This window comes from Heterodontus francisci, chromosome 41, assembly GCF_036365525.1.
Source record: "Heterodontus francisci isolate sHetFra1 chromosome 41, sHetFra1.hap1, whole genome shotgun sequence".
NCBI classification, from domain to species: Eukaryota; Metazoa; Chordata; class Chondrichthyes; order Heterodontiformes; family Heterodontidae; genus Heterodontus; species Heterodontus francisci.
In genome coordinates, this window is record NC_090411.1 from 12,973,375 (window position 1) to 12,995,721 (window position 22,347).

The 22,347-nt window shown below is 47.7% G+C and overlaps 1 protein-coding gene across 1 annotated transcript; it reads left to right on the forward strand.

The window, feature by feature from the left end:
- Nucleotides 1-4,325: 4,325 nt before the first annotated feature.
- LOC137353609 (platelet-derived growth factor subunit B-like) lies at nt 4,326-16,495 on the forward strand. The gene is made up of 7 exons (XM_068019960.1): nt 4,326-5,014; nt 5,549-5,609; nt 11,032-11,118; nt 12,380-12,579; nt 13,622-13,745; nt 14,831-14,966; nt 15,204-16,495. Exons 1-6 carry the CDS (start codon nt 4,961-4,963, stop codon nt 14,944-14,946), a joined length of 642 nt encoding a protein of 213 aa, XP_067876061.1. The 5' UTR covers nt 4,326-4,960; the 3' UTR covers nt 14,947-14,966; nt 15,204-16,495.
- The last annotated feature ends 5,852 nt before the right edge of the window (nt 16,496-22,347 follow it).

The following is a 22,347-nucleotide window of genomic DNA, read 5'->3' on the forward strand; positions in this document are numbered from 1 at the left end:
CTGTATTTAAGTATTTTATTTTAAAAAATTGATAGGGATCAATTTGGTTTCCCACTTCCGATTTCTCATTTGTCGTTGGGTATGATCCCAGATGAGCCCCCAGATTTCTGTTATGGCCACATGAGGAGGGTGTCTCAGGCTCCCCTCTTGCCCCTTTGTCTTACTTGACTGCAACAGGGTTTATTCCTTTTAAACAGTTACTGTGATTGCAAAAAAACAACCAAACAGGTTTTCTTGAGTTTAAAGAAGAAAGAGGTTTATTATACTTTACACTCTAACCAGTTTTAAAAATACTAAAAATATGCTACACATTCAAGCACACATTCACACGAGAATGACGCACACACAAGTAGATTACGGAAGGAAATAGATTTGGTGGTTGGATTAAAGTCCAGAATAAATGGAACTTAAATACAGTCTATAAAGTCCAGTCTATAAAGGGTGATCCAGTAGTCCTCGGCTGAAGCTGTATTCTCGAAGTTCTTGGTTGGTCAATGTGTATTTTGGCTGGCTTCCTTTGCTCAGAAAACAGAATCTGCAGTTCGCTTTCTTCCCCTGGTTGCTGGCTGTAGCTGACTGTAGGCTTGGAGGATACCCCAGTGGCAGACGGTTTTCACTTGATCTTTGCTGGGGAGAGAGAGAAGAGAGAGAGAGACGGGGAGCCTTCTCAGCTACTGACCACTCAGTTACTCCTGTCTACTAGTCTGTGTGACAGAACTTTCAGTTTCTTTACAGATGAACAGACAATCACATCATTCTCTCACTCCCCTTTGTTTTTAAATGAGGTCCAAAATCTAAAATCCGAAACTTCTCTTAGGTGGGTTTGGCAGTGTTTACCCCCTGGAGGGACGTCTCCATTTATGAATGCCTCGAGATGATTTGGAATATCCCATGAATGAGGGTGATCTGGCTAATCTACTCAGTTAGCCAACGCATTGTTCTGGCTGGGCTTCTTGTTAGACTTTTTGTCTCCAGTTCAATTTCCTGGTATTTCAGATGTAAATGTCAGTGGCCGTCTTGGCTGCTAGTTTTTAAAAAAGTTACTGTAGGGTTTTTTCCATTAAAAGTCTAATGTAAGTTTCCAACGGATGAAATTAATATTTCCCATTTTGCATATTGGGTTTTCCTACCATCTACAAGATGCACTGCAGTAACTCACTAAAACTCCTTCGACAGCACCTTCCAAACACATGACCTCTACCACCAAGAAGGACAAGGGCAGCAGATGCATGGGAACACCACCGTCTGCAAGATCCTCTCCAAGCCACACACCATCCTGACTTGGAAATATATTGATGTTCCTTCACTGTTGCTGGATCAAAATCCTGGAACTCCCTTCCTAACAGCACTTTGGGGATACCCACACCAGATGGACTGCAGCGATTCAAGAAGGTTTCTCACCACCACCTTCTCGAGGGCAATTAGGGATGGACAACAAATGCTGGCCTTGCCAGCGATGCCCATGTCCCATGAATGAATTAAAAAAATCCCCCTCCCTCTCTGCCCTTCATGCAATGTCTCTCACCCTCTGTTCCTCACATTCTGCTCCTCCCCTACTTGCCCTTTCCCACTCCCCATGCCCTCCACCTGTCCCTCATCTACTGTCCCTCTGCCTCCCACCCACTCCTCCTCACTGCCAGTGTTCCACCCTGTGCTCACCACAGACAAGGCTCCACTGCACTGTTGAATTATTGTACATGAGTATCTCCAGTTTGAAAATTAACCCAGTATGATTGGGATCCCACAAAGGAGGAATTCCAGCAGTGGAGGGACCCCAAACCAGAGGGACCCCAGCAGCAAAGGACCCCCCAAACCAGTGGGACCCCAGCAGGACAGGAATCCCAAACAATGGGACCCCAGCAGGAGGAAAAACAAACTTGGAGAACACCTGTTGTGGAACAACTGAACCTGGAGGGACCCCAGTCAGACATTTGATGGGAGACCTATTTGTAGTTCCTTGCTTGACTTTTGATCTCTTAAAATAGTACAGACAGCTCTATAGTTAACAGGTTGCAACAAGTGCCAGTTTCAAAGAGTCACTGACAACTAATGGAATTGTGTGAGCCTCCAATGGCCAAAAATTAGTTTGAAGGCTGATATGCAAATGAACCAAAACACAACGCTTTCAAGTGTTGAACAGGTGTGCTATACTACAAGCAACTTCCAGCTTCAAAGTGAAAACAGAGAAAAACTGAACAGGGCAGAGAAGAATAAAGAGATAAAGGGAGGCAGCCAGAAAAGACAGAAAGAAACACAACACCAGATAAACAGAATGATAGATAGACAGAAACAGAGAGATGGGCGGCACAGTGGCACAGTGGTTAGCACCGCAGCCTCACAGCTCCAGGGACCCGGGTTCAATTCCGGCTACTGCCTGTGTGGAGTTTGCAAGTTCTCCCTGTGTCTGTGTGGGTTTTCTCCGGGTGCTCCGGTTTCCTCCCACAAGCCAAAAGACTTGCAGGTTGGTAGGTAAATTGGCCATTATAAATTGCCCCTAGTATAGGTAGGTGGTAGGGAAATATAGGGAAAGGTGGGGATGTGGTAGGTATATGGGATTAGTGTAGGATTAGTATAAATGGGTGGTTGATGGTCGGCACAGACTCGGTGGGCCGAAGGGCCTGTTTCAGTGCTGTATCTCTAAACTAAGATAGACAGAGAGGAAGAGAGAGAGCAAGAAACAGAGGCACAGCAACAGAAAAAGAGAAAGATAGAGACAGACAGGAAATGAGATAAGGTAGGCAGTAGGAAAATCTATTTCCTTCTGTCTCAAGTTCATATTCTCTTAAAATATGTGTTCATCTTTCATTTAGCACTGCTGTTGAAACAGATTATCTGAAACTTTGTCTTTTTCTGTCTGCAGATGCTGTCTGACCTACACTTCCAGCATTTTCAGTCTTTCTTTGAGAGACAGAGAAAGGCAGACAGGAATGGAGAAAGATAAACAAAGAGAAAGAGGGAGAGAGGCAGAAAAATACTCACAAAGAATGAGTAAGACAGAGACAGGGAAAGAGAAACAAAGAGAGAGACAGAGGGAGAGAGACAAAGAGAGATACCAAAAAGGAGACAAAGACAGGTACAGACAGACAGAAAGGAAGAGAGAGAGACACCGAAAGGAGAGAGATAGAGAAAGAGAGAGAGAGAAGGGGAGGCAGAGAGAGACAGACACAGACAGAGAGAAGAGACAGAGAAAGAGAGACAAAGGGAGATAAAGAGACAGAGAAAAACAAAGTAAACAAGAAAGAGATAGAATGAGAAAGATCATTCGAAAGAGACAGAAAGATAGAGAATGCAAGAATGAGAGAGAAGATGTGGAGACAGTCAGATAGAGTCAAAGCAAGGGAAATAGAGAAACACAGAATGTGAGACAAAAAGAGCAAAAGAGAAAGGCAAAAAGAGAGGGGGAGAGCGAGATAAATAATTCAAGATATTGAGCAAGACAGACATAGGAAGAGTGACATACAGAAAATAGCTGACAGGAAGTGGTAGAAAGATAGAAAGACAGCAAGAAAGAGAAAGAGAACAAGAGAGCACAGGAAGAGAAACATAGCGGGAGAGATAGATTAAAAGGAGAGAGGCAGAGATACACAGAGAATTACAGAAAGAAACAGACAAATAGAATGATACAGAAACAGAGAAGATAGAGAAACAGGCAGCTGAAAAAGAGAGATACAGTGATAGAGAGAGAGAGAACGAATGAAGGATTGAAGGAGAAAATGAGAAAGGCCGAGAGAGAAAGAGACACAGAGCGAGAAACAAAGAAAGAGAGCTGGACCAAAACTAAGAAATATCTAGATAAAGCAAAGCTAAGAAAATGGAATAGACAGAGAAAGAAAGCAATTGAGAAATAGAGAGATGTTGACACAGAGAGAGAGACAGAAATAGAACGAATGAAAAAGAGACTGAGATAGTCCAAAAGACAAAACGAGAAGAGGCAATGACAAAGATAGAGTAATGATGAAAATAGGAGTGTTGGAGGGAGAGAGAGAGCAAAGCAAGAGTGAAGAAAATGACCGAAAAGGATAGATATGAACAAAGAAATGAACGAGGGAAGAAATAAAAAGGGAGAAAAGTGACAGAAAAGAAAATGAAAACTGTATAAGAAGCTGACAATAAAAGTGGGGTCAGCGGGAAAGGCAGCTTGGTGCCCTTGTGATGTTAGGCTTTATTTAATGTCTTCCTAATGAGTGCTGTCACCTCCCAGCACCCCCTCCACTCCACTCGGGGGAGACTTTCTATCGGCTGGATGAGCGGCACATTCCCTTTAAGAAAGCTGGGGAATCCCCATGACACATGCGCATTCCTTCTCCACACCTTCACTAGTTCCCTGGCTATAAAAGCACAGAAAGGCGGTGAGAGTAGTTACTGGTGATAACGGGAAAGCAGTGACTGTCAGTACCATAGAGAGAGAAAACATAGACAGACAAACAAACAGAGGGAGAGCTACAGACTGACACACACACACACAGGGAGAGCTACAGACTGACACACACACACACACACAGGGAGATATCGCCAGAGACTGACACACAGTGAAACTGACACAGTGAAACAGAGAGACTGAGACTGACTGTGGATAGTGTGAGATACAGTCGGTGGTGGGACTGCTTGTGGACACTGCCGAGTGACAGGCACTGACTGACCGGCCGGCAGCCACCTGTTGCTCCAGATCAGGCTCCGCTCCGGTTAGTGGGAAGCGCCGGGGTTCCTTCCCCTTCTCTCCCGTCCTGGACTAATCAAGGCAGAAAAACTTCAGCAAAACTTTTGGAAAGTTTGTAACTTCATTTCTGCGGCTGGTGTTTTCCGTCAGGAGGGAATCCGTGTGCTGTCCCGGGATCACCAACCGGAATCCCAGCCCTGGGGAAATGAGCCGGGCAGGCGCTGCCCTCTGAGGTCTGTACCCGAGCCGGAACGGGAGCCGGGAACCGGGCCAGGCGGAGCCGGAGCCGGGCAAGGCAGAGCCATGCATCTGGGGATCGCGCTCCTTATACTGTGGTACCTGTGGCCGGCCGCTGAGGTGAGTAAGGTTCGGGGCAGAGTTTAGGGGGTCGGCTTTAAGCCTCATCGCTCAACTCGGTGACACCTTCTTCAGCGCCCTCACTCCACCTGACTCGGACTGGGAGAAGTTTGTAGCCCCGGGGGCTCGGGAATGAGCGGCTGGCCCAGGGACCCAGTTAAAGGGAAAGGGGACAAGTAGATCAGAGAGGGGTAAAAGCACAGGGCAATGGGCCAGATCAGATTTTACAGAACAATGAGAGACAGGTTATGATTATTGCAATTTATAAATCAGAGTTTACAGGTGTTTGTTTTTAGGGCACTGGTGGAAGCTTACAGTAAGATGTTTGAACTGTAACCCATTGTTTGGAGACTGATTTCTATTTACAGGAGGGTGCCATCCACTCAGTTTGGCGCTGGGTGTACTGTCTCCTCTGTCCATTCCTCTCCTGACTGTGGGTGGGTCACTGAGGGTTAGGTTTTATGCCCCTCTTTTTCCCCCATTTGGCAGAGTCCTGTGCTGCCCACAAATAACTGCTGTCTCTTTTCCCCACAGGGTGACTGGACCCCTTCTGAACACAGCAGATTCCAGAGCCACCTCCAGCATCAATCCCTAGGTAAGTCATAGATAAATCGTGGGTAATACAGAGGTGTGGGGCCATATACAGAGAAAGGGTAATAGGCAACGTTCACCTGGGGATTGGTAACATGTACAACTGATGGCAGGTCGGGAGTGCAAGGGGAGATCTGATCGTTTTTACAGGGCTGATTGGTAAAGGGCAAAAGGAAGGAAGTGAGCTGGTGCCACTGGGTGGGTGCACAGGTGCTGGCCTTACTTTTTCTGAGCAGAGCCCATTCACCCATCTGCGTCTGGAGATTGATGCCAAAGGATGAACAGGCAGTCGGGTACAGTGCCATTCATGGAGCCCAACTCCACAAGGTCGAGTTCTTCAACTGAACACGAATTGAAAGAAATAAGCAAAGGGGAGGGTCCAAGTGTTTGGATTTCATGGGACTTTGGGAGGGAGGACGAGAGAGCTGGGGGAGGGAAGAGAGTTGGCTGAGGCAGGGGGAGGGGGGGGTGATGAGAGCTAGTGGGGGAGGGAAGAGAGTGGTCAGGGGAAGAGAGCTGGTGGGGGAGGGGGGTGGAGGAGACATTGAGAGGGGAGGGGGGGTGAGCAAGAGGGGTGTTGAGGAGAGCTGATGGGGAGAGGGGGTGGGGGGAATGGGGTAGGGGGAGGGGGTGGAGGAGAGCTGGATGGGGGGGGAGAGGTGCAGGAGAGCTGGCGGGGAGCGAGTGGGGGTGGAGGAGAGCTGGGAGAGGGGGTGGAGGAGAGCTGGCAGAGGGGAGTTAGGGAGTGATTTCCATTGTGTGGGGGTGTGTCGACTGCACTGAGAATGGAGGAAGAAGGATAGCTGGGACATCATAAGACTTGGGGCTGGAAGAGGGAGTGTGGAATCACAACTCCTTCAATACCGGGGAACTGTGGACTTTGTTATCGATTGGGGTTTGCTGGATAATTCGGCCTGTAGGCAGGCAGTGAGTGAATGAGTCATTAGAAGGGTGAACCCTCCTCTCCTTCCATATTCTATCCTGGGTTGAGGGTGCTCCCAGATGGGACCGCATTCCTTTCAGTGTTCTGTAATGACATTTCAGTTCTTGCCTGTTTTGTCTGCCGACCATTCCAACCTCAGCTCAGCTGCTATCTAAGAAAGCCCTGTGTTTCCTACAATTGTCTAAGAGTCCAACGGGCTTTGGCAAGGGTCCATTGTCTTCTCACCAGTATAACAGAATGAAGCATCGCGTGAGGGTGCTGGCTTGCTCGCCGTGCTGGGTTCTGTCCCAGCATTGTTAAATGCCAGCCTCTTTCTTTCTTATATTTTTCAAACACAATGAATATGCTTCTAAATATAGGCACCCTGTGTTAGCATTCCACATGTCCCGACGAGGATGGAATTTGTCGAATAGTTTCCTGATAGTTTGTATTTCCAATTGTCTGAAACATTCAAATGAACAAAGTTTCTTTCTTTCGCCTGTGCTGTTGACCTTCACATTAACATTTCTGCTTCTTAAATATGACACAGTTAGCATTTCAGTGCATTCAATCTCACTGCCAGCATTTCTGTTAACCCTTGGATTGCTGGAGGTTCCCTTCCATTCCCAATGTAATTAATTGGATGTTTCATTCTCGATTAACAATATTGAGAAATTTTAGAGACAGGAAAAGACCATTAGACCCCTCAAGGACATCTTTTAAATTTACCCCACCCCCATCACCCGATATCCTCTAATTCCGGCCTCATGCACATCCAATGTTAATCGCACCATCATAGATGTCCGTGGCTTCAGCTGCCTAGGTCTTAAACTCTGGAAGTTTCTCCTTAAACTTCTACACCTCTCCTCGTTTAAGACGCTTTTTAAAATCTCTTTGACCGTGCTTTTGGTCATCTGTCTGAGTATTTCCTTGCATGACTTGGTGTTCATTTTTGTCTGATTTGTGCCCTGATGCAACACTTTGGGATATTTTACTACTTTAAAGGTGTTATGTAAATGCACGTTGTGATTGTTGGTAATACCGTTCCTGTCCAGGAATATGTCTTTTCCCCCAAAAAGCTGTTGAGACTGGCAGTCAATTGACAAAAATGAGATCGATAGATTTTTGTTAGTTTAAGGGTATTGGGGGTTAGGAATCGAAGTAGGGAGGTGGCGTTAAGGTACTGATCAGCCATGATCTAACTGAATAGCAGAGGGGCTGACTGGCCTCTTCCTGTTCTGGTGGGACAGGCTGGAGGGGCTGAATGGGCCCTCCTGTTCCATTGCAGCAGTTCACAGTCAATCACTGCTGAAAAAAAAACAGATGCAGTCCTGTTCTGTCACAGGAGGGTGCAGATTCTGCAGCAAGTCTGCTCAGGGTTTGGGGAACATCCTCTTCTCACTATTTTGAAGGCATGCAAACAGCAGTAAATTGGAGCTGTCTGTCCTTTGCCTCTGAATGTCCTGGTGCTGTTAACTCTGTCCAGTTAACGTCTGGAAGTTAAGCAGCAGGTAAGCAATACACCGTGTTTAGAATCAAAACTGTATTGACGACAGCAGTCTGATCATTCCCATTGATTCATTGCTCATTAAACCCATATAATTTACAGCTTCTGATGGGGACCGACAATCTCTGCAGAACCAGGTAATTAAGGAGCTGAAATCAATGGGGTTTATTATCTCTGGCATTTTGCACTTTACAAACTTCAGTTGGAACTGATTTATGCAAATTTGTGAAACACGAGGATTAATGAGCTGAATTTCAGTGGCGGTAAGACAGTTGGTTCCACTGATACATCAGAACACCGGGTATTGTACTGGTAACCAGGGCACTGGTGCGCTGGGTATTGTACTGGCAACCAGGGCACTGGTGTACTGGGTATTGTACTGGCAACTAGGGCACTGGTGCACCGGGTATTGTACTGGTAACCAGGGCACTGGTGCACCGGGTATTGTACTGGCAACCAGGGCACTGGTGCACTGGGTATTGTACTGGCAACTAGGGCACTGGTGCACTGGGTATTGTACTGGTAACTAGGGCACTGGTGCACCGGGTATTGTACTGGTAACTAGGGCACTGGTGCACCGGGTATTGTACTGGTAACTAGGGCACTGGTGCACTGGGTATTGTACTGGCAACCAGGGCACTGGTGCACTGGGTATTGTACTGGCAACCAGGGCACTGGTGCACCGGGTATTGTACTGGTAACTAGGGCACTGCTGCACCGGGTATTGTACTGGTAACTAGGGCACTGCTGCACCGGGTATTGTACTGGTAACTAGGGCACTGCTGCACCGGGTATTGTACTGGTAACTAGGGCACTGCTGCACCAGATATTGTACTGGTAACTAGGGCACTGGTGCACCGGGTATTGTACTGGTAACTAGGGCACTGCTGCACCGGATATTGTACTGGTAACTAGGGCACTGGTGCACTGGGTATTGTACTGGTAACTAGGGCACTGGTGCACCGGGTATTGTACTGGTAACTAGGGCACTGCTGCACCGGATATTGTACTGGTAACTAGGGCACTGGTGCACCGGGTATTGTACTGGTAACTAGGGCACTGGTGCACCGGGTATTGTACTGGTAACTAGGGCACTGCTGCACCGGATATTGTACTGGTAACTAGGGCACTGGTGCACTGGGTATTGTACTGGCAACTAGCCATTATGCTGGTAATTGGGTATTGGTACTCATAACCGGAACACTAGTACACTGCGTATTATGTTGGTTTTCAGGTATTGGTACTGGTAACTGGGTTTTGTTAATCAGAAACTCATTTAAATTGTCCTCTTTTGCATTCTTCCCTCTTCACTCCACCATTGGTGGCCCTGCCTTCAGCTGCTCGGAACCTAAGCTCTGAAATTCCCTCCCTAAACCTCTCCCTTTCTCATTCCTTTAAAACTCACCTGACAGCCCTCCTAATATCCCATCTTTGGCTCGGTATCCATTATCTGTCTGATTTCATTCCCGTGAAGTGCCTTGGGAAGTTTTTCTACCGAAAAGCCGCTGTCTTAAACCCAAGGTGATTGTTGCTGTATCTCCTGTCCATCTATCACTCCACCCTAGACTGAAGATCCTTTTTAAAATAAATCTCTTTGACATCGCCGTGATCTGGGTCCAGTTGTTATGCCAATGACTGTCAGCATTAATACAAGGGTTTTTGTGACAAATTGTAGCCAACAAAATGGCTTTCAGAGATTTAGGAGTAAAAACTGATAGGAAATGGAGATCTTTTTGTTCTGTAGTTTTTACAACACAAACAGGCCATTTGACCCAACAGGTCTAAACCAATGTTTATGTTCCACATGTGCCGCCCCACACTTCTCACCCAATCAGCACATCTTTCTATTACTTGCTCCCTTATGTGTTTATCTAGCTTCCCCTGAAACGCATCAATGCTATTCCTTCTGCATGAGTTCCACATTCTCACCATTCTCTGGATAAGTTTCTCCTGAATTCCCTATTGGATTTATTGGTAACTATTACTTACTTTAGTTCAAGTCTCCTGCTCCGGTTTCCTCCCACAAGCCAAAAAACTTGCAGGTTGATAGGTAAATTGGCCATTATAAATTGTCACTAGTATAGGTAGGTGGTAGGGAAATATAGGGAAAGGTGGGGATGTTTGGTAGGAATATGGGATTAGTGTAGGATTAGTATACATGGGTGGTTGATGTTCGGCACAGACTCGGTGGGCCGAAGGACCTGTTTCAGTGCTGTATCTCTCTCTCTCTCTAATAAGTGGAAATATCTTTGTTTCTGTCTACTCTAACCAGTCCTTTCATCTTTAAAGACCTCTATCTGATCATCCCCCAGTCTTCTCTTTTCTCTGTTAATCTTTCCTGATGTCTGTAACTTCTCAGTTCTGGTATTCTAGTAAATTGTTTGTATCTTCTCCAGTGCCTCTTTTTTAAATAATATTGAGACCAGAACTGTGCACAGTACTCCCAAGTGTAGTCTAATCAAAGTTCTATATAAGTTTAACATGACTCCTCCTGCCTTTCATTTCTATGCCTCTAGGAGCACCCTCTGGTGCTTTGTTTACTTTTTATGACTTTATTAATCTGTGTCATTACTTTTAGTGATTTATTTTTCTGCATCCCTAGATCCCTCTGTTTTCCAAGGAGTATGTAGCCACTGTATTATTCCTATCAAAATGCACCACCTCACGCTTAGCTATACTGAGGTTCATTTTCCAATTCCACACCCATCCTGCAAGTTTATTTATGTTTCCTTGTATTTTTCATCTGTATTAACTACCACCCCTGCCCCAATTTGATGATGTCTGCAAATTTTGAAGTTATACTTTTAAATGGAGAAGCTCTGTTAAATGTGACTATTTTGCTAATTTAATTAGAAGTACTTGTTGAAAATAGGTAATAGTAGTTTTCAGCTGCAAGTTGGTTCAAATCAACCAATTGGTTTCCTCAAAAGCAATGCTTGATGTTTGAATTTAGAACCTTGTTTGATGTAGATAATAATCAGTCGTGTTTGGTTTCAGATGCAGATGGTGAGGATTCTGAGAATTTTTCCATGGCTGTAACTGGAGGAGGTCACTGGCGAGCTCTCCGTGTGACCCGCAGCCCAGGTGAGGGCCAGTTCTCTGAACCTATCGTCAGACTCCACAGAGCTCGCACCATTAGATAGGCTGGGGTCTGTGCCCAGGCGGAAGAGAGAGGGGGTGGGGCTCACACATCTGTAAACCTTTCACATCTGGTGCTTCCCAACTTGTGATGGCAGTGACCTGGGGAGTTAGCCGGGTTCCCTGGGGTTGGTATGGGATGGAGTTGGTGGGCTGGGGGGGGGGGTGCGGCTAGGATGGGTGCTGTGGCAATGCCGGAATTCTCAAGGGTACGGAGGTGGGGCGAGATTAGTCGGGATTTCCCCGGGGCAGGGAAGTTAGTCAGGATACCCTGGGAGGGTGGGGGTACAGGGGGTGTTGGAGTTCCCCATGAAGGGTGGGGTTAGTCAGGTGACAGTGGGAGTGGGGTGGTGGGGGGAGGGTGTTACTCCGTTTCATCTGTGGCTGGAGGGTGATGGGGCAGCGCAGGTGTAATCAGCATCCCAAGGCACTTCACAGAAGTGTAAATTAGATAAAGATCTGACACAGTGCCACCTAAGGAGATATTAGGACAAGTGACCAAAAGCTTGATCAAAGAGAGTGGAGTGAAGCAGCGTCTTAAAGGAGGAAAGAGTGATAGAAAGGCGGAGAGGTTTAGGGATGGAATTTCAGAGCTTGGGCCCAGGCAGCTGAAGGTATGACCACCAATGGTGGAGCAATTAAAATCAGCAATATGTAAGAGGCCAGAGTTGTTGGAGCACAGATATCTTGGAGGGTTGTAGGGGCTGGAGGAGATTAGAGGTAGAGTGGGGCAAGGCCATGGAGTGGTTTGAAAACAAGGATGAGCATTTTGAAATGGAAGCATTGCTGGACTGAGAGCCAGTGAGTACGTGGGAGTGATTGACTGAATTCAATCCCACACTGAGCCCCACTCAACCGTCGCCCCCTGTGCTCACTCACTCACTCACATTGGCTGCCAGTTCCCCAAAGCTGCCAATTTCAACTGCTCATTCTCATGTTCCTCCCTCTATTTTTCTAGAATCCTTCCTTAAACTGTCTGCTCCTCCAATTTCTGGCCCTTTGTTCATCACCTCCCTTCACACCAGCCCTAAGCTCTCTGAAATTCCCTGCCTAAACTATTCCACTTCTCTGGCTTCCTCTCGTTCTTTAAGATACTTTTTGAAGCAGTAGTGTGCCTAGGGGATTCTGCTCTGGTTGAGTGAGGGGTAGGAGTTGGTGTCGAGTGTGCCCGATTGTTATGTTGAGCTGGTTTGCCCGTCTCTTTCAGAGCCAGTGGTGGAAGATGCTAAACCAGCGGAGTGTAAGGTGAGGCCTGCAGTAATTGAAATAACACGAAGTATGGTGGACCCCACCACCGCCAACTTTTTTGTGTGGCCATCCTGTGTGGAAGTTCAGCAATGTTCAGGTTGCTGCAACACCAGAAACTACAAGTGCCAGGCAACGAAGATACAAGAACGGCACGTGCAGGTGAGGACTGTTCGTGCAAGGCAGGGGTGGGAGAGGTGCAGCTGGCGTGGGTGTCAGGGGAGGAGGGGGGGGAGTGGGGAATGTGGGCGCCGGGGGGGGGGGGGGGAGTGGGGGATGTGGGCGCCGGGGGGGGGGAAATGGGGGGAGGAGGGGGGAATGTCGGCACCGGGGGGAGGAGGAGGGCAGGGGGGGGATTGCAGGCGTCGGGGGGTAGGAGGAAGGGGGGGATGCTGGGGCGGGGAGGAGGGATGCGGGTGCCGGGGCGAGGTAGAGGGGGGAGGAGAAAAGGGGGGGGGATGTGGGCACTGGGGGATGGGTACAAGCTGGATGTAGGGGGGGGTTTGTGGTACTGTTGTAGGGCAGGGGGAGGCAGGATGTGGCTTTGCTCCTTCACAATGCCCAAACCTGCTGGAGTTCCCGGGGTGTCCCAGTGGCCTCCAGCTGTGCTCTGTCTTGTCCTTTGTGATGGGAACAGAGGGTGCGCTGCCCAGTGACCCTGCCTGACAAGCAGCTGCTATCATTTCCTTAGCTCCTTGCCCCTCTCCCATCAGGAATAAAACATCAGATTGCAGGTCAGGGCTCAGTGCTCCAGGAAATTCCATCCATTCTTCCTCAATAAACCCCACAGGAAAATCCAGGGTTTCCGATTCTTGAAGTGTCAGGACCTTGGCTAGAAAGGAGAAGCTTCTAGAATATGCAGTACTGAGCAGAGGCAGTGGTTGCGATTTAGGCCTTGCTCCTGTACTGGCCAGACTTGTCCCATCCAGTTTCATGTGCCATCAGCAACTTGCATTTTGGATGGATGAATGGAAAATTCTGGAAAAGTACAGCTGGTCATTGGGGACAGATGGCAGAAATAGGCTGGTTAAAGGGGTGTGCAAACCCTTCATTAAAAGCTCTCTGTCAAAGTGTATGATAAACATTGACAGCAAACTGTGACTGAAGCTGACGGACCCACTCTGTATTTGTGGAACTTTCTGTTCTGTTTGAGATTTGTGGTGTTTGACTGCTCTGTGTTCCCTCTACCTGTCCTGTCCCTCAGGTCATAAAGAGGGTGTATCGTCGCAGACGGCTTGTAACCAGGAAAGCAGTGGTGGTGCTGATTGACCATGTGGAGTGCAAATGTATGACTGCAGCTCAATACGCAGACTCCCGGGAGAAAGAGGGTAAGCATCCCACAACAGGGCTTAAGGTGGGGAACAAGGGTTGAAGGAGTTGGAGCAGGTGGGTGTCTGGGTGGGGCTGGATGATATGGTGGGTGTCTGGGTGGGGCTGGATGATATGGTGGGTGTCTGGGTGGGGCTGGATGATATGGTGGGTATCTGGGTGGGGCTGGATGATATGGTGGGTGTCTGGGTGGGGCTGGATGATATGGTGGGTGTCTGGGTGGGGCTGGATGATATGGTGGGTGTCTGGGTGGGGCTGGATGATATGGTGGGTGTCTGGGTGGGGCTGGATGATATGGTGGGTGTCTGGGTGGGGCTGGATGATATGGTGGGTGTCTGGGTGGGGCTGGATGATATGGTGGGTGTCTGGGTGGGGCTGGATGATATGGTGGGTATCTGGGTGAGGCTGAATGATATGGTGGGTATCTGGGTGGGGCTGGATGATATGGTGGGTGTCTGGGTGGGGCTGGATGATATGGTGGGTATCTGGGTGAGGCTGAATGATATGGTGGGTATCTGGGTGAGGCTGAATGATATGGTGGGTATCTGGGTGGGGCTGGATGATATGGTGGGTATCTGGGTGGGGCTGGATGATATGGTGGGTGTCTGGGTGGGGCTGGATGATATGGTGGATGCTCGTCCTGTGCCGTCCTGTCTTGGGTGGAGTTGAATGTTAGGGAGGCAATGTCCCGTTCAGTCCAGCCAATGTTTGCACTGATCTCGAGGCTAGTCGCTGCTTTAATATCCTTCTGCCTTGCACGTATCCATTCTAATGCTTTAATCTGCTGCTGTCTCTCACCCTAACCAACATGCGCATTCCTCATTTGAGAGAGTGGACAGTGAACACTTGCTTAATGTTCAACCATGGAAAGCATCACAGCTAAGCCTGGTTCTGTGCTTGCCCGAGATCGACACCAAACACGTTGCATCTGGTCCCCCAGATAGTAACCCGGTGCAGGGAACTCGACTGTTATCTTGTTCCCTAATTCTCTAACTGTAGTCCCAGCTGAGATTAGCTGGCTCAGGTCTGGGTTGGATCCTGGGCAATGCAGGCTCAGAGTTTGATGGATTACGTTTTCCACCAGGGCCCTTGGTGACTGCAGCTCCCACTGTAATCCGGACTCGCAAGTACAGCAGCAGCAAACGGAAATCTCAGAAATTCAAGTACATCGGTGGAGGGAAGAGACTGTCCAAAACATAGGACCAGGCCGCAAGATTCAGGTAAGGAGCACTGGGACACAACTGGCCCCCAACAGGTGGGGGGAGGGCAAGGGTGTGAGCATGTGGAACAAGGGTTCTGGTTTGTGGGGGGAGGGGAAGGGAAGGGTGTCAGCCTGTTATAAATGTGAGGTGCCTGTTTGCTAACTGAGGGTATCTCAGTGTTAGTCTGGCCTCAACCTTTGTGCGCCTGCCTCACCCTGTTCTGTCACACTCACATCAGCCTGTTTCAATTTGCAGGTTTTACACTCGGCAGAGGTCCCATGGATTGTCCAGTAGATGTCGGAGTCCTTTAATGTTTGCTGTTGGACTAGCTGTTCACAATCAATGAAAATGGAATCCTCAACATAAAACTGATAATGGCAAAATCTAATGAATTCCGGGAACTGTGGATTCAAGTAAAAGGACAAACTGGAGACAAACGTGCACTAAAGACTAAAAATGATTTTTAATCCAGATGTTTCTAAGTGATGACCACTGGATTTGTGGAGCAATGACTGTTGTGAATAAGCTCCATGACTGTGTGTGTCGAGGGATGACCAGACTAACGGACAGAGTGTGCTTGATGCTGCATCGAAGCCCAGGCTGTTTTCACTGTACATTGCGCTTTTTTATATATTTTCTATATTTAATGTTACTGTGTATTGACTGTAGTTAACAGCATGAGGCAAAGCCTTGCTGCTATTGGCTGTTTCTGCCAGTTTCGGCGTAGCATTTTAAAGGGATACAATGGTTGTTTGAGTCTGTCCACCATCCCACCTCCAGCCCAGGATCCCAGTGCATGGAGACTGGTTTCAAACTTCACCCAGGATTAGTGTGCACTCTGAGGGGGGGGACTCGGCAGCCTCTCCAGCTCTGGGATGGTTTGCAACCAGATGGGGAACGACTGGGTTCAACTGTTCAACAAATGCTGTCACCTATCAGCACCACCCTCAAGCTGACTCCAATTGTACTTTGCATTCTGATATTGTGTTTTCAAGAGTGTAAGGGTTAACAGGGCCGAGGAAGGAGTCACCAATCTGTAGCTGCCCTCTGGACTGGCCTTAGGCGAATTTTACATTCTGTCCGTAGCCAGGATCTGGCAGTGAAGGGGAGAGCAGCAAGTTCCAGCCCCTCCCGCTCCCTCTCCCTCTCGACTGCATACTTCAGGAACTAAAGGCAGCCTGGCTCCTGCAGCTTGTTTACACTGCCTGAGGCTAGGGATCGGCCAGCACTGGATCGGAGCCAGGGTTTGTGATCAAGCTCCAGCCTTGGATCTACCTGGAGCAGCACTGACTGGCAGGGTGCTAGTCCAAATGGGGCAGCTGGGCTAGGGGCAAGGGAACAGGTAATGGGGGCAGGAGATGGACTGATCAATGTTGCTGATGGAGCCTGTGTGGTGAAGCCTCTTGCTGTGGGCAGTATATGGTGAGGGGCTACTCCCCATCAGCTCACCTGTAGTAAATACTGGAACTGAACTATTTTTCAGGTTAAATATTGTGATTGATTATTTATATATTTAAAGTTATAAAAATTTCTATGAAGCATAATAAATGACTGTTTGTTTGGGTAACAGCTGATCCCTGTGCAGACCAGGTGCAAAGGAACATTTGAAATCTGTGTCAGTGAGTCACACATTCCAGTAAGAACAGAGCCTGGGGAATGTGGAATGAATAATTGGACTCAGATTCATTCAGCTAATTATCTTCATTGGCTGTTGAAAGCCCAAGGCTGTGTGTGAAGGTTAGGAGGACCTTCCCTACAAGGTGAATGTTGGTGCAGTGTCTATCTTCACAGCCTAATCACCAGACACTGGAATATTTATCTATTCACCACAGTCTTAGAGGACAAGGGTAGAAAGCTCTCAGTTTTGCTCCAGGAGTAAAGCATTACAAACCTAAGGAGGTTTCCTTTGTTGACTGCAAGGGGCCTACAGTCAGATGAGTTCATGTAGGTTTACTCCAGGTCCTAGTCTGCATCAATCCACAGCAGAAAACTGCACCTAATTTGGCACTTAACTATCAGTCTCACTTGGAGCCTATAACAGGTCTGCTGTAAGAAGAGTCACATTAATCAGGTTGTAGTTGTGGCATAAAAACAAGAAATGCTGGAACCACTCAGCAGGTCTGGCAGCGTCTGTGGAAAGAGAAGCAGAGTTAACGTTTCGGGTCAGTGACCCTTCTTCGGAACTGACAAATATTAAAAATGTCACCGGTTATAAGCAAGTGAGGTGGGGGTGGGGCAAGAGATAACAAAGGAGAAGGTGCAGATTGGACAAGGCCACATAGCTGACCAAAAGGTCACGGAGCAAAGGCAAACAATATGTTAATGGTGTGTTGAAAGACAATGCATTAGTGCAGATTAGGTGTAGTTGTGGCACGCTGTAGAGGGTGCTTTATTTTGTCTCTAACCCATGTGGTAACTGCCCTGGCAGTGTTTGATGGGACAGTGTAGAGAGATTTATTCTATTTAACTGTGTGTCTGACCTATAAGTGTTGGATGGGACAGTATCGAGTGAGTTTTACTGTGGCTATCCTGTGCTATACCTGATCTGTTTTTGACAAGAGAATGAGGATCGAGCTTTACTCTGTCGAACCCATACTGTACCTGCCCTGGGAGTGTTTGATGGGACAGTGCAGAGGGAGCTTTACTTTGTATCTCACTGTTTTATTTTTGATGGGGACAGTGTAGTGGGAGCTTTACTCTGTATCTAACCCTGTGTTTTTTTAAGGTGGCCTTTATACCCCAGGCCCCTTTTATATATTTTATGTCGAGGGGGGCCTTTATTCCTCAGGCCCCCTTTATATACATACTTTTAAAAATAACTTTATTAACATCAAATAAATAAACAAAAAACTCAAATTAAAATGCCATTCTCGGCATCGACAATGCACTCCAGTCCCTGCGGTGCCCACCGGTCGCGGACGGCCTCAAGCATACCGGCGGACACCGCATGCTCCTTCTCCAGGGACACCTGGGCACGATAGTAACTGCGGAAGAGGGGCAGGCAATCAGGGAGGACGGACCCCCCGATGGCCCGCAGCCTTGACCTGTGAATTGCCGCCTTGACCAGGCCCAGAAGCAGCCCGACGAGGAGATCCTCCTCCTGGCCCACGCCCCTCCACACCGGGTGCCCAAAGATCAGGAGCGTGGAGCTGAAGTGCAGCCAGAACATGAGGAGCAGCCCCTTTTGTATCTCACTGTGCTGTACCTGCCCTGGGAGTGTTTGATGGGACAGTGCAGAGGGAGCTTTACTTTGTATCTCACTTTTTTTCTCTGTATCTAACCCCATGCTGTACCTGGCCTGGGAGTGTTTGATGGGGACAGTGTAGAGGGAGCTTTACTCTGTATCTAACCCCTTTTTTTTACCTTTGTAGAGGGAGCTTTACTCTGTATCTAACCCCATGCTGTACCTGTCCTTGGTGTGTTTGATGAGGACAGTGTAGAGGGAGCTTTACTCTGTATCTAACCCCATGCTGTACCTGGCCTGGGAGTGTTTGATGGGGACAGTGTAGAGGGAGCTTTGCTCTGTATCTAACCTCGTTTTTTTTTTTTTTGTATTTAATCCCCGTACTGTACCTGTCCTGGGGAGTGTTTGATGGGGGGACAGTGTAGAGGGAGTTTTACTCTATATCTAACTCCGTTTTTTTTTCTTTTTTTTCTCTGTATCTAACCCCGTTTTTTTTTTTCTTTTTTTTTTACAGTGCAGAGGGAGCTTTACTCTGTATCTAATCCCCATGCTGTACCTGTCCTGGGAGCATTTGATGGGACATTGTAGAGGGAGCTTTACTCTGTATCTAACCCCGTGCTGTACCTGCCCTGGGAGTGTTTGATGGGACAGTGCAGATGGAACTTTACTTTGTATCTCACTGGTTTTTTTTTTCTAACCCCCCGTACTGTACCTGTCCTGGGAGTGTTTGATGGGGACAGTGTAGAGGGAGCTTTACTCTGTATCTAACCCCGTACTGTACCTGTCCTGGGAGTGTTTGATGGGGACAGTGTAGAGGGAGCTTTACTCTGTATCTAACCCCGTGCTGTACCTGCCCTGGGAGTGTTTGATGGGACAGTGCAGATGGAACTTTACTTTGTATCTCACTGTGCTGTACCTGCCTTGGGAGTGCTTCATAGGGCAGCGTAGAGGTGGTTGACCTCAGCTGGAGTATTGTGTACAATTCTGGGCAATGCACTTGAGGAAGGATGTCGAGGCCTTGGGGTGGGTACAGTGGTGGTTTACCAGGGATGAGGGATTTCAGTTATGTGGAGAGATTGGAGAAGCTGGGATTGCTTTCCTCAGAGCAGCAAAGGTTAAGGGGAGATTTAATAGAGGTATTTGGAATTATGAGGGGATTTGATAGAGCAAGTAGGGAGAAACTGTTTCCTCTGGCAAGTGGATTGGTAACCAGAAGTCATAAATTTAAAATAAATAGCAAAAAGAACTGGAGGAGAAATTATTTCAGATCTGGAAAACGCCACCTGAAAGGCTGGTGGAGTCATATTCCATGTGAACTTTCAAAAGGCAATTAGACATGGACTTGAAAAGAACTAATTTGTAGGGTTATGGGGAAAAAACTGGGGAGCGGGAAGAAATTGAACAGCTCTTTCAAAGAGCCAGCACAGGCATGATGGGTTGAATGGCCTCCTTCTGTGCTATAATATTCTATTACATTAAGATTCTCTCTATCCAGTTCACGCTGTAGCTGCCCTGGGAGTGTTTGGGACAATGTAGAGAGAGCTTTACTCTGTACCTACCCTATGCTGCATGTACCCTGGAAATGTTTAACGTGTCAGTGTTGAGATACTGGAGGCTGCACAGCATCGCCTTGGAAGCGATACACCACAGTTTCACTGATTGATTCCTATGGTGACAGGCTGAGTAAATTGGGCCTATACTCTCTGGAGTTTAGCAGAAAGAGAGGTTATCTCATTGAAACATACAAGATTCTGAAGGGCTTGATAGGGTAGATACCAAGAGGTTGTTTCACCTGACTGGGGAATCTCGAACATGAGGGCACAGACTCAGGGAAGGAGATTAATCATTTAGGACTGAGGTGAGGAGAAATTTATTCACTCAGGGTTGTGAATCTTTGGAATTCTCTGCCCTAGAGCATTCTAGATCCTCCATTGTTAAGTATATTCAACGCTGAGATTGATAGATTTGGGGAGTGGGCAGGAAAGTGAAGTTGAAGTGGACGATCAGCCATGATGGTATTGAATGATCTACTCCTGCTACTGCTTATGTTCTTATCTATAGGAACCTACATTCCACCAATCCATGCCCCCTCCATCGCACCCCCACCCCATTCCCAATCTGAAGCACCTATCCTCTATCAGAGGGACAAAGCCTGGGATAAGCTGGTGCTTCAAAAAGCGTAGAAGTGGAAAGGATGAAATAATGCTGAGATGGAAGTCTCTCTCATGTTTGCTCACACCCACTTGTACAAGTCTGCCTTATTTTCATGTGAAGGAGACCCTCTCATGAGGAAGATTCTTGGAATCCGTGTTACACTAATGTTGGACCGTCTCTATCCCAGGAGCCCCTCTGCTATAGGATTGAATGTCAATAGAGAAAAATATTTCCAGTGAGGCTGCTTTGGGATAAGAGGTTGTAATTTCATCAGCCGTAACTATTCGAGTGCCAAGGGCAGCTTTTGTTGTGGCATCTGCTGCAGTTTCCTGCTGTAAGTTGAGGGTAAGGGTTAACACTGGGCCAGAACTGGAAGCAGCAAGAGGAGATGAACAGAAGCATCACACTTAAAGGTATTTTGTTATTCCAAGCAGTTTCTTTGCCAGATTTAACAGCTCAGTGCTAAAATTCAGGTCATTCAGATGGTTACTCTACTAAAGCAAGGAGTTTGAGGCACTGCAGGAAAGGCCAACTAGACTGCTATGTACCATTAAGCACCTGAACACTGAAGAGAGGGCGAGGAGCCTGGGGTTGGTTACTGTGGGGACCATGCCGAGGGGAGCATGAGGGCCAGGGTTGGTTACTGAAGAGAGGGCGAGGAGACCGGGATTGGTTATTGTGGAGAGAGGGTGAAGAGTCAGGATTGGTTGCTGAGGGGAGGGTGGGGGTGGTGAGGAATGCAAAGGGCCAGGATTGGTTACTGTGGGGAGAATGTGAAGAGCCGTGATCTCTGAGGAGAAGGCACACAGAAGAGATTATTCAAATAATGACCTGATAATTTTTTTATATTCATTTGCCTGATGTGAGCATTGCTGGCAGAGCCAGCATTTATTGACCTTGTCTAATTTCCCTTGAGAAGGTGGTGGTGAGCCACCTTCTTGAACTGCTGCAGTCCATGTGGTGTAGATACATCCACCATGCTGTTAGGGAGGGAGTTCCAAGTTTTTGGCCCAGTAACAGTGAAGAAACAGCGATATATTTTCAAGTCGGGATGGAGTGGAACTTGCAGCTGGTGGTGTTCCCATCCATCTGCTGCCCTTGTCCTTCTAGGTGGTAGAGGTTGCGGGTTTGGAAGGTGCTGTCTAAGGAGCCTTGGTGTTGCTGCAGTGCATCTTGTAGATGGTACACACTGCTGCCACTGTGTGTCGGTGGTGGAGGGAGTGAATGTTTAAGGTGACAGACGAATGGGATGCTGATGAAGCGGGCTGTTTTGTCCTGCGTAGTGTTGAACTTCTCGAGTGTTGTTGGAGATGCATTCATCTAGGCGTGCAGTGTGTTCCAACACACTCCTGAATTGTACTTGTAAATGGTGGAAAGATTTTGGTAAGTCATGAGGTGAGCTACTTGCTGCAGAATGCTTAGCCTCTGACCTGCTCTTGTAGCTACAGTATTTATGTGGCTGGCCTAGTTAAACTTCTGGCCAATGGTAACCCCTAGGATGTTGATGGTGGGGGATTCAGCGATGGTAATGCCATTAAATGTCAAGGAGAGACGGTTGGAGATGGTCATTGCCTGACACTGTGTGGCGTGAACGTTACTTACCACTTAATAGCCCAGGTCAGAATGTAGTCCAGGTCTTGGTGCACGTGGATATGGACTGCCTCATTATCTGGGGGGTTACGAATGGTGCTGAACATCATGCAATCATCGAATATCTCTATTTCTGACCTTTTGATGGAGGAAAAGTCATTGATGAAGCAGCTGAAGATGGTTGGGCCTAGGACACTACCCTGAGGAGCTCCTGCAGCAATGTCCTGGGTTTGAGAAGATAGATCACCAACAACCATCTTCCTTTGTGCTAGGTATGACTCCAACCAGTGGAGAGATTTCCCTGATTCGCTTTGACTTCAATTTTACTCCAGCTCCTCGTGGCCATACTCAGTCAAATGCTGCCTTGGTGTCAAGGACAGTCACTGTCACCTCACCTCTGGAATTCAGATCTTGTGTCCACGTTTGGACCAACAACTTAATGAGGTCAAGAGCCAAGTGGACCTGCTTAGA